Source organism: Suillus paluster, assembly GCF_016628075.1.
Source record: "Suillus paluster strain FC165 chromosome Unknown EDB91scaffold_3, whole genome shotgun sequence".
Classification (NCBI taxonomy): Eukaryota; Fungi; Basidiomycota; class Agaricomycetes; order Boletales; family Suillaceae; genus Suillus; species Suillus paluster.
The window spans coordinates 24,445-39,825 of record NW_024537563.1 but is presented as its reverse complement, the minus strand read 5'-3'; the positions used below and the strand labels follow the sequence as shown (position 1 = coordinate 39,825).

At 48.7% G+C, this 15,381-nt stretch overlaps 4 protein-coding genes across 4 annotated transcripts; 3 read left to right on the top strand and 1 right to left on the bottom strand.

The window, feature by feature from the left end:
- Window positions 1–759: 759 nt before the first annotated feature.
- EDB91DRAFT_1098327 (uncharacterized protein) lies at window positions 760–6,618 on the top strand. Its single transcript, XM_041317094.1, has 25 exons — window positions 760–1,135; window positions 1,320–1,467; window positions 1,515–1,867; window positions 2,076–2,212; window positions 2,468–2,480; window positions 2,536–2,610; window positions 2,674–2,711; window positions 2,780–2,784; window positions 2,838–3,205; window positions 3,264–3,520; window positions 3,580–3,700; window positions 3,760–3,832; window positions 3,874–3,877; window positions 3,975–4,152; window positions 4,315–4,462; window positions 4,541–4,661; window positions 4,713–4,752; window positions 4,806–4,880; window positions 4,932–5,312; window positions 5,425–5,495; window positions 5,546–5,635; window positions 5,796–5,811; window positions 5,866–5,886; window positions 5,943–6,086; window positions 6,136–6,618. The coding sequence occupies exons 1-25, from the start codon at window positions 791–793 to the stop codon at window positions 6,454–6,456; spliced, it is 3,543 nt and encodes a 1,180-aa protein (XP_041182852.1). The 5' UTR covers window positions 760–790; the 3' UTR covers window positions 6,457–6,618.
- A 156-nt stretch (window positions 6,619–6,774) lies between these two features.
- EDB91DRAFT_1043821 (uncharacterized protein) lies at window positions 6,775–7,677 on the top strand (the record flags this gene model as incomplete). The annotated part of the gene is made up of 2 exons (XM_041313084.1): window positions 6,775–7,209; window positions 7,309–7,677. The coding sequence occupies 2 exons, from the start codon at window positions 6,775–6,777 to the stop codon at window positions 7,675–7,677; spliced, it is 804 nt and encodes a 267-aa protein (XP_041182851.1).
- A 1,725-nt stretch (window positions 7,678–9,402) lies between these two features.
- EDB91DRAFT_1043772 (uncharacterized protein) lies at window positions 9,403–9,831 on the top strand (the record flags this gene model as incomplete). The annotated part of the gene is made up of 2 exons (XM_041313083.1): window positions 9,403–9,492; window positions 9,559–9,831. 2 exons carry the CDS (start codon window positions 9,403–9,405, stop codon window positions 9,829–9,831), a joined length of 363 nt encoding a protein of 120 aa, XP_041182850.1.
- Window positions 9,832–11,031: 1,200 nt separating this feature from the next.
- EDB91DRAFT_401488 (uncharacterized protein) lies at window positions 11,032–13,065 on the bottom strand. Its single transcript, XM_041327129.1, has 7 exons — window positions 12,813–13,065; window positions 12,688–12,756; window positions 12,462–12,634; window positions 12,116–12,411; window positions 11,768–12,064; window positions 11,510–11,711; window positions 11,032–11,455 (listed from the first exon to the last, which is right to left on the bottom strand). Exons 1-7 carry the CDS (start codon window positions 12,944–12,946, stop codon window positions 11,064–11,066), a joined length of 1,563 nt encoding a protein of 520 aa, XP_041182849.1. The 5' UTR covers window positions 12,947–13,065; the 3' UTR covers window positions 11,032–11,063.
- Window positions 13,066–15,381: the final 2,316 nt, after the last annotated feature.

The window sequence follows — 15,381 nt, the reverse complement described above, 5'->3', positions numbered from 1 at the left end:
TAAATAATGAGCGGTAGTTACGCTGTTACTATTTCAAGTGACAGAAGAGATGAAACCTACATGATGGAGGGTGCTAATTACAATTTGACGTCAGCAAATCTTGTCACCAATGCTGCCCCAGTCAATCAATTCAGGAGAAAGTCCCACCTAGCTCCACTGCCGTTCGCAGTGTGGTCACTGGTGCCATCAGCATGTTGAAGGGTAGGGAGCCGTGATCGTACTGCCCGTGCATTTTGCCTTTTAAGCTGATATCACTGCGGCGGCATACCGGGGATTGCGATTTTTCTCGACGATCTCGGCACCGGGGTCCGGCGGGTGCACGAAGGACCAAGGTGTGAGCGTAGTTGAACAGACAGATCCTGGGTGAAATGCATTGAAAGAAGAACAAGACACACGAGCCTGAGGATGTGGCACGATCGGCGAGTAGAGAAAGACAAAATATACAACTTGAAAGTTGATATTCACGAAGTCGACATAAGTTGTCGGCCCAGTGATCAAGTATTGGCAATACTTCGTACTCCCTGCCACTGCCAGTTCCGACTTAAGCACGTCATACTGTACAGTACCACCCAGACTGTTTAGAGCTGGACCAATAGCATGAGAATGTTAATGTTAATGATGTTTGATGTCTTCTGCGTGTACATTGTAAACCTACTAAGGATCACGATTACTTATGGCGCTGGATCCGCGCTCCCAAACAAGTACAAACGCGCCCCGACGCGCCTTAAGTAGTAGTGGGACTCAGAATTATAACTAGTGTCCAAGTACCGTATTCCTTGAACACGTCAAAATGGCACCTACGCCTGCAAAGAAAAACTCTACCGACAATATGGCGCAGAAGAGTCTTATGAACTTTTTTGCGAAACCTGGCCTGTCCACGTCGAGTTCAGTCGCAGCAACAAAGAAGACGACCAGTGCAACGCCAGCGCGAAAAAGCTCTGAGTCGATAAAAACTTCTTCAGCCGCTAAAACAAAACCAACATTCACTCCCAAGACACCAGACTCGAGGCCGTCTTCTGACATCGACATCGATGCAGAGAGCGGCAAGGACACTCCGCCGACCTCGGACCCCATTCCTATAGATGTTGACATGTTATCAGATGATGAGGACGCGTCGGTAAAGAAGAGCGCTAATGTGAGGATTCTAAAATTACGTTCTGTGCGACTTTTTCTGACAGTTCAACTTCCCTTGCCGTATAGACGCGCCTAATGAAGCGCAAGATCGTTCTAGCTGACTCGGATGAGGACGAGGGTCTTACAGGGAAGGGCACAACACAAAGCTACCTACCGCACCTCATCCCCTGAATACTACGACAAAGTCTTCTCCTTCACGTGGACGCGCAAAGAAACCGCGCATAACGCCTACACCCTCGCTTCCTGCTTCGGACGAGGATGAGGCCGAGGACGTAGAAGTGCGCTCGCAGTTCTCATCGCGCTTGACCAAGTTCCGCAAATCACCTACCAAATGTGAGTGGCTGCATGGTCGACCTCGTCTCTATCTGAACCATGAACAGCATCCAAGAAGAAATCGAAAACTTCTGATGACGATGACTTCATTGTCCCTGATTCTGACTCAGAGCACGAGCGTTCCTCCTCGCGCGCCTCCTCGCGTTCAAAGTCGTCCAAGTCTGCCGCGTCGGACGATGGGTCTGGTGAGGAATCGGATGCTCCCGCAAAGAAGTCCGCGAAGCCAAAGCGTCAGCCCCTGAAGAAGAAGTCAGGAGCAGTCGGCGGTGAAACAGAAAGCTCAAGTGCACTGGGAGGAAGCGCCATGTTCTTGACGAAGGCGGAGCAGCGCGCACAAGAGAAGAAGACCGAGAAAAAGGCTACCGAGGATCCGTTCTTCTTTTTGGTCGACGTGCGGGATGTGAGTGATCCTAATAACTTCATATCTGCAGATGTATCGTGTTGTTGTGTCTTTGAACGCCTCGTTTATTTTGTGAAGAGTGGAAACGATTTAGAACGCATACATGCGCATATCTGGGCCTCAATCGGTGCTGCGCCCTCCTTGGATATGCACTCTTTATGTTCTCGAGTGCCGTCTAGTAGCTTCATGTTGCTGATACAGCACGCAGAAAGATGGCGTTCGCCCTGATGAACCAGGATATGACCCGCGCACGCTGTACATCCCGAAGAAAGCATGGACAGACTTTACGCCATTTGAGAAGCAGGTGCAGTTGATCTTTTGTTTTACTTTGAATGCTTTTGTGACGTTCTATACAGTTTTGGGAGGTACGTAGAAACGTGATGCGTTGTAAGGGCGTCCTTGATGCTCATTATTTGTTTCCTCCACTACAGATCAAGCAGAATCACTTCGACACCGTATGTATTGCACTTGAACCAAGTTCCATTTGATGTGCTAATGCATGTATTTGCTACTAGATTTTATTCTTCCAGAAAGGGTGTGTCATCCATCCATCCCTTCTTTCATCCTGATTCCTCCTTCTCACGGCCACTCCACCCGCAGAAAATTCCTAGAGGTGAGCTAGAGGTATCACCCGGAAGTCCAAGGTCTGTGTGCTCATCCGCACCTAGCTCTACGAAGACGATGCGCGGATCGGGCATCGGGAGTTTGACTTGAAGCTCACTCAGCGCGTGAAGATGTCCATGGTAAGGCCTCGCTGCACCGTTCCCATCGACGGGCGAGCATGTCACTGATACACGACTTGTTAGGTCGGCGTACCTGAGACGAGCTTCAACTTTTGGGCTGCGTGAGTTCTTCCCTCGCAGTTGTGGTCGATTACTCACTACGCTGCACACTAGCAAATTCCTCGGCAAGGGTAAGTAATTGTTGATATTTGCCGCGATAGTAAATTGATGATAATATTTGGGTGAAGGGTATAAAGTCGGCCGTGTGGACCAAGCAGAGACTGCCCTTGGCGCTGAAATGCGTCTTGCCAAGGACAAAGGTACGAAGGGCGCAGGCGGAAAAGACAAAGAAAAGATCGTCCGTAGGGAGCTCAACAAAGTCTATACAAACGGCACCCTCGTGGACGAGGACCTCCTCACGGATGAGCAAGCAGGACATTGTATCTCCTTGCGCGAGTCCGCCGAAGGAAAGGATGGCCTGAGCAGTTTCGGAGTCTGCGTGCTCGATAGCGCCACGAGCCAGTTTAGCCTGAGTTCATTCGAGGATGATGTGTGCACGACGAAGTTGGAGACCATGATGAGACAGCTGCGGCCAAAGGAAGTAGTATTCACCAAGGTCTGTTTTTTCGTCCTATCGTTCAACTTTGATCCTGCGGACTGATTATTTGAAACAGGGAAATCTTTCAGTGCAAACGACGCGCCTGCTGAAGTCCATTCTCCCTGGATCTTGTTTGTGGACCAGTCTCAGAGACGTCGAAGGGTTTACTTACCCGCAGACAATCACCGAACTGAACAATATGTTTTCTGAGGTTGATGTTGGCGACGATGATGCGATGGATGAAGATGCCGAGTTATCGGGTGTTGTACCGCAGAGTATTCGTGACATGGCGAGTTATCGTGATGCGATGGAGGCCCTGGGCGCACTGATCTGGTGAGTGTCCCGGATGTTCCGAATTTCATGCAGGACGCGAATGTAACATCTAAAAACAGGTACCTCCGTCAGTTGAACATTGACAAGGACCTCCTTAGCATGCGGAACTTTGATGTCTATGATCCAATGAAGAGAGGAAGCAGTGTTGTGCTAGATGGGCAGACGCTTGCCCACGTTGAGGTAGGTGTCATCCCATCATTCATCAGCTTCCCGGGAGTCTGATTGATGTGGTGGCGTAGGTTCTGCTCAATAATGAAGGTACAGAAGATGGATCGTTGCATAAACTCCTGGGGAGATGCATCACGCCGTTTGGTAGGCCTTGCACTTCCATTCTCCTCTAGAAGGTATTGAAGCACCGTGCAGGTAAGCGACTATTTAGGATCTGGCTGTGCGTTCCTTTGCGGGAAGTTAAAGATATCAACGCACGGTACGGCATTCCTTATGGTTAGAGAAGTCGCGTCAATGTTGATAAATTCTTCCACAGCTTGGATGCTGTGGAGGACCTCATCTCCCACGCAACTTTCGAGCAAGAATTTACGGAACTCGCAAAAGGACTCCCCGATCTGGAGCGGATCGTTTCCAGGATTCATGCAAATAATTGCAAGGTGAAAGATTTTGTGAAGGTCCTGGCGGTACGTATCTTCTCGTGCAAATGAATTTGTATTGTGGGCGCATCAGATCCGTGGATCAAGATGTTGACTAGGTTCAATGTTTGTGCATCTGACCTTCCCGCTTGGAATACCATATTTCAATATTTGTGCGATCTCTGATGTTAACTTCCTTTCGCCTCCTAGGCCTTCAAGAAGCTTAGCCGCGGCCTCGCGAAGCTCGCCGACAGCTCTGAGTCATTCGATTCGAAGACGATCCTCGGACTTTTGAGATCAGCGCCGGATCTGACACCCAATCTGAAGAACGTAGAATCGCGCTTTACTCTGGATAAGGGTGTGTATTACCGTGTCATTCATGGATAGCTCTTGTTGTGTCTCTTATTGTTCGGTGTTACTGATGATAAGATTTTAGAAACAGATGAGCTGCTCCCTGTTGCAGGCAAGGATGAGGCGTATGATGAAGTCATGTGTGAAATTGAAGAGCTTGAGAAGATGTTAGACGCGCAACTCAAGAAGTTTGAGAAAAAACTTGGGTAGGTCTATGCTTCTTGAAATGGCGCTTCGTACTGATAGGCTCGGCGCAGGTACAATCTAGTGTGGTGGCATAGCGCTCAGGGGAACAAAGTCAGGATTTATTTTGTCGTAATGATTAGCATTCGTGGTGATACTTTTTGTAGGAAATTTATCTGGTTCAGACGAAGGCGAAGGAGACAGGGATGCCTAATGACTGGGTCAAGAGCGGCGGTACCAAGGTGGGTAAACCAAGTTGCGCAATGAGAACTTAGCTTACTGTGATACGTCAGGCAGCTAACCGTTGGATAGTGCCTTCCCTTCAACCTACCATCCGAAGTCTCAAAGAAGCACGCGAGAACCGTTCAGCAGCGGTAAAGTCCTTCAAAGGACGTCTCTATGCCGAATTCGACACAGACCGAGGCACGTGGCTCCGCGCAGTGCGTGTCCTCGCCGAACTGGACTGTCTCTTCAGTCTCGCGAAAGCGTCTGTGGCGATGGGCGAGCCAAGCTGTCGCCCTGAGTTCGTGGAAGGCGATGCTGCCTTTTTCGAGTTTGAAGAGTTGAGACATCCGACGCTAGCGAGTTTGCGAGAGGGCTTTGTTGCGAACGATGTCAAATTGGGCGGTGATATCGGCAGGATTGCGCTATTGACAGGTCCGAACATGGGGTTAGTTAGGCTGAGCTTTTTTTGTGCTGTGTCACTTACTTTCTATCGTGTGCAGCGGAAAATCCACAGTGGGTAATCACCTCTCCAGAGATCTGTTTTGATTATCTTTTTCTTAGGTTATGCGCATGACAGCTACAGGTGTCATCATGGCGCAGTTGGGCATGCTCGTTCCTGCCAAGTCAGCTCGGTGAGTACTTCTTGTTAATCTTTGACAAGCATTCACCGACGCCAATGCAGACTTTGTCCGATAGATGCTATTCTCACGCGGATGGGTGCTTATGATAACATGTTCTCCAATTCAAGCACGTTCAAAGTTGAGCTGGACGAGTGGTGAGTGATATCCCCTAATTCGGCCTCTCGGTTATAAACTAGGAGTAGTTGTAAGATCTTGCGGGATGCCACGCCTAAGTCATTGGTAATCCTCGATGGTAGGCCATCTCCCCTTTTTGATGGATATTCGGCTGACCCACATTCAAGAGCTGGGAAGAGGCACTTCTACCTATGTAAGAGAAGACGTCCCCTTCTCCCCGACCAACTATTGACTGTTCGTTATTCAGGATGGAATGGCAATTGCTGGAGTATGTCCCACTTGCTTTCCATGGGATCTTCTGATTATGACCTTCCATGATACCAGGCGGTGCTTCACGAAATTGCTACCCGCACCCTTCCACTAGCATTCTTTGCAACACATTATGGCTCGCTCACCGATGATTTCGCCTACCATCCAAACATCAGAAACATGCACATGTCCACCATGCTTGATGACGAGAAACACGAGGCAAGTGAGCTCTATCCGTGTCATTGCCGGTCGCTCAACCCCTTCCTAGCTTGTTTTCCTGTACAAGTTAGTTGATGGCGTCGCATCGTCGTCCTTTGGTACGCATGTAGCGAAGCTTGCAGGCGTGCCCGAGGAGGTGGTCAAACGCGCCGAAATCGTTTCCGATGATTTCGCGAAGCAATTCAAAGCCAAGATTGACGACCGGAAAAAGAAGTCGCTGGCATCCAGGCTACCTTTGGTCGCCCAAGCGGACTTTGCTTATATCCTATCCCTTGCCATGGGTAATTTGAAACTGCCAGATGATCCGTTTAAGCAGCGAGAACTGCTCAAAGGACTGAAGCAGGCTGTGCGTTCGTATGTCAGCTCGTAATTGCGTTGTTCATTGCTTTCGATCATTGCTTTCTCTATACCTCCACTGATAGAATACACTGCCCGTACATTACTTGACACCCAGCACCTCACCATTGACAGTTCTCGTTGTGCATTCACTTTGACAGAAATTGCTATGTAATATGATCAATCCTTTCAACCATGGTCACGAGAAAAAGGGACTGATGAGCTCTACTTGACATCCGATGATGGGTCTCACCGGTGGTCTGCATAAAGTTGGAGGTCGAGGAAATTGCAAACCGTGTACTTACATAACCGTGTAAGTGGCACTGTGGCAGTGGCGGGCACTTTGACTTGAATGTTCACTAATACCATACAACCGAACATCGTCTCTCTATTCTCTTCTACAAGCAGCGAACCCCTTTCACTGTTTTCGCAGCAGAAAGATGGGTCTCTGGCCGCAGATTCATTCATACATTTCCTGAATGATGAGTCCTCGCTGCCACCTCCGTCTCCGCCTGCTGTCCTCTGCTCAATGCCGGCAGTCGATGACCACGATGAATCAAATGCTGGCTATGGCCTGCATCAAACTGTCCTTCATATTCAGTCTCCAACTCTCCGGATGACCTTCATTCGGTCTCCACCTAATACAGGTTCTGGCGACAGAGACCTAGGCTTAAAGCATAAATGGCTTCATTTGCAAGTTCGGAACATGGGCAGGGAGTGGTCTTTCGACATTGGTATTTTTGATAAGTCGGGGAGGTGCGGTGTAGTTCGCTGCTCGACATTTCAGGTGCATGGCATTTATAATTTTTCTCGTTCATGGAATCGATCTTTGATGCAGACATAAGTGTAACATGCCCATGCCCATCCACTGACTTTTGATTATCAGAAAGAACCCAAACTTGCGATGTCTCCTGCTCCGAATGCGCCGCCAGTACTTCATCTACCTCTTTCATTTCCACAGCCTTCGTCTCGTCCCTTGACTGCATGGTCCACAATCACGCTTAACCTCCCGTCCTTGATACCACATTTTAACGCACTTGCTGGCAGAAATCAGCTCGATGACGATGAAGGCAGTCATCATGATATCAACCGTCCAACAATAATGTCAACGACGAATATCCCTGTCCCTAGTGGGTCATACTCGCACTTGTCGTACATCAAAGTTTATGCGACATGCCGTTTACGAAGAATATGGTTAAGTGACCTTCCCCCGGATTCACAAGTGCCATGGGAGTTCGAGTTATACGGGGCTTAGATGGATTATGTAGTTGCGTAGTCATCTACGATGCAGTGAGTTTGTAAGACGAATGCGTTCGGGTTCAGTGATGACGAAGAGTTTTTTTTTTTTAGAAAAAAAGTTCTTTATCATGACTATCCCCCCATGCCAAAGCGTTAGTTTCGTGACATTATTTTGGTCTCATCTTGCACCGATTATCACCCTCACGCTGCGCATAAATGTTCCGTATCACTTACTCTTGGACTGCCCGATGGTACGACTACAGAAATGGGCACAATGAAAACGCATCCAGTATCTTGATCAGATTCGAGCCAGATGAGTCAAGGAAAAATCAAGCACCTCGAGCTCAGTTAGACTAATTAAGGATGCAAGTCGGTGCACGCCATTCTTCACGGATCTCCTCGGTCTGGTCCTGAAACCCTCGTATCACCAGCGCGGTTGTTGCAATACAGATAACAGATAGCCCGGCCGCCGTGTACTATCCGGCACGCGTGATCTATGTACGATGTCATCATACGTTGTCGTTCACTTATGTATTACACAGACTGATTCTGGTTCACATTATGAGCTATCCTGACCGGTAGCATTCTTTCACTCGTTATCAGATAAGGTGCCTTCGCCGACAAGAATTTTACCTTACTTGTCGGTACCTCACGGAAGAGCGCAGCTAGACACAGCATAGCGGGCATACGGTGCCTCGTAGTATTCCGATGGTCGACGGGCCCTGCAGCTGTGGTTAGCACGAGTATCTCCACGATACATACTAGTGAGGATGTCAATGATGAAGCGTATTAGGGTAAGTTAGGGTGCACCAGTCTCTGCAGTAAGATATACTTTAACTTACCGCACGTGGCTTAAAACGATGCAATATTTCAAGCGCGTTGCAATATTGACATCGGATTCCCCGCCAGAATCAGGTTAGGTTCCTGACTTTAGCGCAAACTCGCTCAGCCTTCCCGCGCACGTAAAAGAAAGGGTCCTGTTAATGGACTGGCGTTCTGAGTCGATGCATAAGTTCACGATCTTGAAGAAGGCATTCAACGACCAGATTTAATCAAGCTGAGACACGCCGTGTCCATTATTCCGTATATTCGCCCTTGCGTAACATTTGCAACCTGTGGCAAGAACATGATGAGTTAGTTCATTCTGGGCAAATAACCGTCCACCGGGACAAGGAGATTCGAGTCAGGTGTGATGTACAAGGGTCTTGAGGCGAGCTTGCAGCCTTTCATATTTACGTAGCTGAAAGATATTGAACCCAATGTCGCTGAGTTTGAATTTCAAACTTTCGTCCAGCAGGCAGCAGCCGTCTAGATCAAACCGTGACGGATGCATCAGAAATTGAATGAGACACTCTAGAAACAACGGGTGGGGAACAGGTTACGGAACGATGCGTAGTGGAATACGGCCCATTGAAGCTTAATGTTGCTCCAAAGGTAACAATTCTGATTCTCGCTGACATTGAGTAATGGCAGATGAGTCTCAGATAAAATCGTAGGAAGGGAAGGTTTGTCCGCTCACCACATTGCGCTATTAACGCCGTTTGCTCACCAGTCTCAGGTTAATGCCCTCCTGGCGGATCACCTGTCTCACTGGCGCTGCTTCTGGGTGATTCAATCTGATTGCTTTGTGCGACAAGAAGTGTTTGCAACCCGTAATATGCTGAGATTTAATTTGATCCTGTAGTCGTTGAACTGGGGGCTGGATGTGCTCTCCCGTCATTGCTTGCAGCCGCTTTGCCTGATGGAAAGGAATCATTGCAATTTTAATCCAAGATGTCGCGTCCACTGTGCGGGCTACAAATGGGGACAAGACACAACACGACACCTGTCAGTGAGATATGTCCGCGTAGCCCTGATCTGTCACTAATCCCGCTGTTTGTCAGTCGTCTCTCTCTAGATGCGGGACGTCTATCCGTTAGTAACGGCTATGACGTTGTCAATGTCAGACCTGTTGCACTTTGACAGTTCTCACCCCGTTCTAGTCACAACACTAACATCACTTCTTGTGAAGTCCGCCGATGCCTGGGTATATGTCGCTGCGGGCAAATACACCGCCCAAAATATATGCGACAACTTTTTCAACTTGGCATCGGACGCGGGGATTGACTGGATGGAGTGCACGGAGGCCTCATATGACTCACAGATGCACATTTGGAAAGGCACGTTGTAAGTGAGTGGACTAGATATTAGTGAGCTTGGCGTGCGCGAGGGCATATCCCGATAGTGGTTCCGACGGTGGAAATCTATTCATCACCCATGACAGTGGAACGATCCGCCGCCTAGTCCCCTCTTCTATTAGCTGGTGCGTTCTCTCGACATTGACGGCCTTCCCCTGCAGCTAAATGAATTTGGACTTTCTAGTAAATAACTGTAACTAAAGAGGGGACGATGGCTTGGAGCGCTTTTGCGTGTTATCATTTCCGTGATTTGAATATGATTTTTATTTTATTTCAGTGGACAAGATGTGAGACTATGCGTGTGTAAATTTACGTGAATGACTCCAGGTATTCCATTCAGGAATCTACGAGAGTTCCACTACCGCATGTGTTTCATAATGCAGATCTCCCTTATTTGCGTTTTGGCTTCAATATATCGCAGGTACTTAAGCTTCTTCCGTTTGCGGCCATGCGTTTCCGGGGAGCCATCGCGCCCAGGGCCCCGACAACCTTAGGGTTAAGTACACTTCGCCAAGGTCAAGTACTTATTCAAACTCAGTGACCCCTCCGAGGCTCTATGTAAATAATGACGAACGTTGTATGCTCCTAGTACAATGGACATCTGCCGTGGCTTTATTGTGGTATATTATAAGCCGCCAGGGTGTTAATCAAGGCTGCTGGGGCTGCTAAGCCAAACAACAAAAAGGAAATGGAAGATTGAATGCACGAAGGCTAAACGAACAGACCCAAGCTCGATGGAGCGTAGGTGAATTAAGCGAGTTAACACCCGCTTCATATGTCTACCTCCCCCCTTATCGGCAATTGTTCGACAGCCCAAGAATAATGACGATAATCACGGCGAGTCCGGGTAGTATCCACCGACATGAACCACGTCATTGTCGCATGTCAAATGCATTGCGCAAAATATAGTGCCACTGAGATCACGGCGTGAACCATGTGGCACCTGTGTTGGGAGATCATGGCACCTTCAGCACTCCCTTTTTCTCGTCACCTATGGGGGATGTCACCACGGCAGTGACTGACGTGACGGTAGTTCCGTTTGATACAGTAGACTCGGCTACCAATAGTGCAGCTTTGGGAATGGTGGCAAGTAATGGTAGCGGCATGGAGGTGACTGGGAATGATCCAGAGCTGGTTGACGCATTCCACGAGTATCGGTGATGGAAAACTTTTCTTCTTCCGTGGGCCCGCCGAATAAGCAGCGCGCATCGCTTGCGTAGCATCGCTAGCGTTGCTTGCAAGACTTGACGAGGAACTGCGTGTAGCAAGGGCGTAAGACGAGCCTACGGATGGCACAGGGGGATGCAGGGGGTGAAAGGGATGGGAAAGCAACCGGGCGGTCGACGTGAACATCCGAACTGACATCTGATGATGACGAGGAATCCGAATGTGGATATGGAGAATGCCACTCGCCGGAGGCAGGAGGCGCATCGGCGCTAAGAAGGAATGAGGGGAGAGTGAGGGGGAAAGAAGTGAGGAAGTCTTCGGGAGGACGAGGGGAAGGTATGGCCATACGAGGATATGGGCAAGGTTCCGCAGATGGGGAGGATAGGATCTCTTGGCGGGTCACCCACATAGCTAAGTTTGCAGCGCACTGAAGAGCGAAGGTCTCCATTTCTGAGACAGAGACATATCAGCCGCGTGAGAGGGCAATAACAAAACTTGAAATACCAGGAACAGCTTTTGTGACAAGCTCCATAAGTGGTTTTGCAAATGAATCGATAAAAAATATTTGTCCCCGCACTTGGTCCAGTGGGCATTCGGAAGGCGTGACGGATGGCGGCAACTGGCAGTGCTTCTCTAGCGATGCTTGTGCGGCCCATTCGAGCATCAGCGCACTCGCCCAGTAATGCGAAACACCGGATGGCCGACTCTACACCACATACAAGTTAGGATTCATATAAAATATAGGCGACGAAGAAAACGAACGGGATTACTGATGTCGGCACACTTTATTATTGCCTGGCAAAGCAGTAATCGGCGCCGATGCAAGGAATATTCTCTGCCGCCCACAAGCGATTGGAAATCTCTTATGAAATCAAAGTGGACATTCATATCCGTCGCCAGTACGATGCCGGCAAGCACTTTTCGGAAACCGGAGCCTGGTCGATCCAAGAGTTTGCCAAGGCCATGGTGCCGCATTGTCTGTATGAGGAGGGCACAGTGCATCTGTTCAAGAGCTGACTTGTTATCGTATACATCAGATAATGGTGCCTTCGCATTTTTCTGCAAATGAATGTCAAGTGGAAGTCTGTCGGTTTGGTGTGCATATCATACCATGAACATGTTTGTCAACCCAGGATGACCCACATCATGTCCAATGGCGGCAATAAACAGAGCAAAAAGACATGTGTTGTTGAGGTCGAACACAAGATGGCCTTCCTTTCCACGTTTGTCCGGCCTCCATGTACAGTCGTCGCTCTTCAACAATATAGATGCAGGAGGAACTACACCTGCCGCACACAGGAATGCCTGGGAGGCCTGTAAGACATCCAATGCATGCTGAAAGTTATGATAACTGTTATGTCCACAGTATAGGGGCCGCAGGTGTTTCAAGAAGATAGAGATATCATCTGTCGAATTGATAAGAGAGTCGTCACATGGAGACGAAAGTAACACTGACCGAGGGAAACACCGATATCCTCGCGCATGTGTTCAATTCGGAATAGGCTTTCAAACAAAATTTGTGCGCAGAATAAGACTTCCTCCTCAGGCAGGTTATGCGGCTCAAAATGCCAACTATCAAGATATTCGATTAGGTGCGCTCGCGTATGGGGAGGTATCACGATTGGAGAACTGAGGAAGTGATCGATTAAAAGACTCAGAGGAATGGTAGAAAAGGACATTACAGGTCATGTACATGGTGGTTGACGGTAGTCTGGGTGTGGGTGTACATGTCGCTAAGTAGTTCAGCATAGCTATTATCAAACAGAGTAAGCACTTCCGATCAAAGAGTATCAAAGATATGGCTTACCGAGTCTCTCCTTGCTCCTCCTCTTCCCATCCACCCCAGCCATGACCCAAGCCCTGGTTTCCTAGTGCAAGCGCTAAACCACCGACATCGACGCTTCTTCGACGTCCATGGGAATATTCCTCGATATCTAGCATGAACTTGGCGAACTTGGTAGCGATGGCGGAAAACAATGAGTAAAATAGAAAGTTAAGGAGGTGGCAAGTGATTTATGTGGTTGACAGACTACCAGTAGCTCGGATTGCTTCGCTCGCGTGGTAGTGGTTGTTCTGACAGATCTCGTGGCTCGTTGACTCTCGTGGTTCTCGCGTGGCTAACGTTTTAGTTCTCCGCCAAATTCTCGGTCCGATTTCCCCGTACTGCCCTTGTCCTCACTTTAGTCCTTGTCCAAGGAAAAACCATAAGCCCCTCTTTCGTTCCTGCAACTAAATCGCTTCGCCGCATTCTCTTCCTGGATCTGGCATTGCAGCTCGATTCCGCCCGCACGGACTTGTTCCGATAACGGGAAGCAACACCCGGCGACACACGTTGACTGACTCCTCGGAGTTCGTGAAACACAAGGGAGTGAAAACACCTCTGACTGTGACTTCAGGGAAATCCCTGACATCGATCTCAAAGGGACGCCTGCTTCTGGAGAAGCACAGAAGAGATACAACTGCGCTCGATACTGGGCCAGAGAGGTGTGGGGAAAATTTTCTGTGCGCGTCTACGACTAAACAGTTGCTTTATTAGCAGGCAACGCCTGCGACTTTCACTCCTTTTGTCTGCGGGTTAAGCGACAATTTTGCCATATTACTTGCAAAAAAAATCAGTCAGTGAGACAGTTACGGCATTCGATAATCATGCAAGATAACCAGCTGAGGGGGGATACGGGCTACTTAGTCTTCGGGTAGATTCGCAGTTTGGATATCTGCCTGATCGTCCAGATTACTCGATGTCGCCACCTCATCCGTCGAAATCATCCTCCTTCAAGCTTGGTCTCATATTTTTCTGATCAAATGGGGGTCTTGGCTTGGCTCGCCTTTGTCCGGATGCCACCAGGATATCACTAACCTCTTTCTTGCTCACAATCTCCTCCCAGGTATGTCCCTTTGTTCATGTCACAGACTGAACTGTACAAGTAGCTTTTCTTTCGGACGATCTTGCAACCCCCCTTTTTCGAGCGCGTCATATTTGAGCTACTTACAGCTCTATAGGTGATGGTTACGATTTCCTTGGCTGGCCTAGGCTCTATCGTCGCCCGTCGCGTTCCCGGCTACCTGCCTGTTACAGATCGTATCTTGATCATTATCGTGAGTATTTCAAGGCACTGCACACTACTGCACAGCGATCGGACGTGTGTCACCTGTGGGCCGCTGTGGGCCGTCAGTTTACGCCACTTCACACGACGTGACGACACTGGTCGACTTCCTCCAAGGTCGTTCTGATAATTAGGCGTCCGAAGAGGTAACTTGTTGAGTTGCCGAATCTCATTAGGGACGCGACGTCAAAATGCTCATCCCTCTTGTCCTCTTGTCTCGTCAGACTCATACGTCCTTGAGTCTGTGGAGTGAGTTGATACCCTCCAAGGACTGCAGTTCAGCTCGTTGTAACTGACTTCATCCATTTTAGGTGTGCTTCTGTATCTTTAAGGTTTTAGAACCGTGTCCTCCCGTCTTTTCTCCCTGAACATGACTTCTCGCCACAGACCGACTTATCGTCTTTCAATACCTTCTGCTGTCATTCTCTGAAATCACGGAGCGCGTGTTGTGTTCCAATTCGGTGCCACCCCAGATCTTCATGGATCCCTCAAGCGGCAATGAGGATGTTTGAACTCAACCATAGCAGGGCTTGGTATGTCTGCTGCGACGATCCCACACCCTTCACAGATTACTGAATGACGAGAACACGTAATGGACTCGTTCAGATACATTGCAACAACTAGGCGACTTATACACGGACATTACGACTCGCAACTTCTTACAATGAGCTCATCTCACCTGAGACATGGTCAGAAAAGAAATGCAATACATATCCCGAGACATATTTATGAATGTATTGATTTCGAATATATCCCCCGATTTGAGCAGCGTCTGTTGCGGACTCTTATTTGGCTATGTCTCAGGTGTCTTAGTTGGCGCACATCTTTGGCACATTCCCACGTTCTAGAACATACCCTGTATCGCAACTTTGCACCCTTCACTTAAGCTTCATGGGTTAATCTTACTTGTTATCCTCGTGGGGCGTAAACCTATGTTAGCGATATATATGTCGTCAATGTATCGCACCATGTGCTAGCTAATATCCAATGTTCGTGGGAGCCTTGAGGTATTGGTTGGGCCTTGGCTCGACCTGTCAAAAAAAGGGGCGACATCCATGAGCGAGGCATTTTCCAAGTCATTGGGGGAGGTAGACCGATCTACCCCAGGTTCTAGATTATGTCGGAGTGTACCGCACTGATCATGAGGTTCTAAGTCAAAACGTTTGGGTGAATGGGATACGTATGTCCGTGCTTCTCTCTGCTGTGATTGGCACTCCAATCGTTCCTGCTCTGAACTGGAATACTCTGGATACTAGTGGACCCTGGACCGGG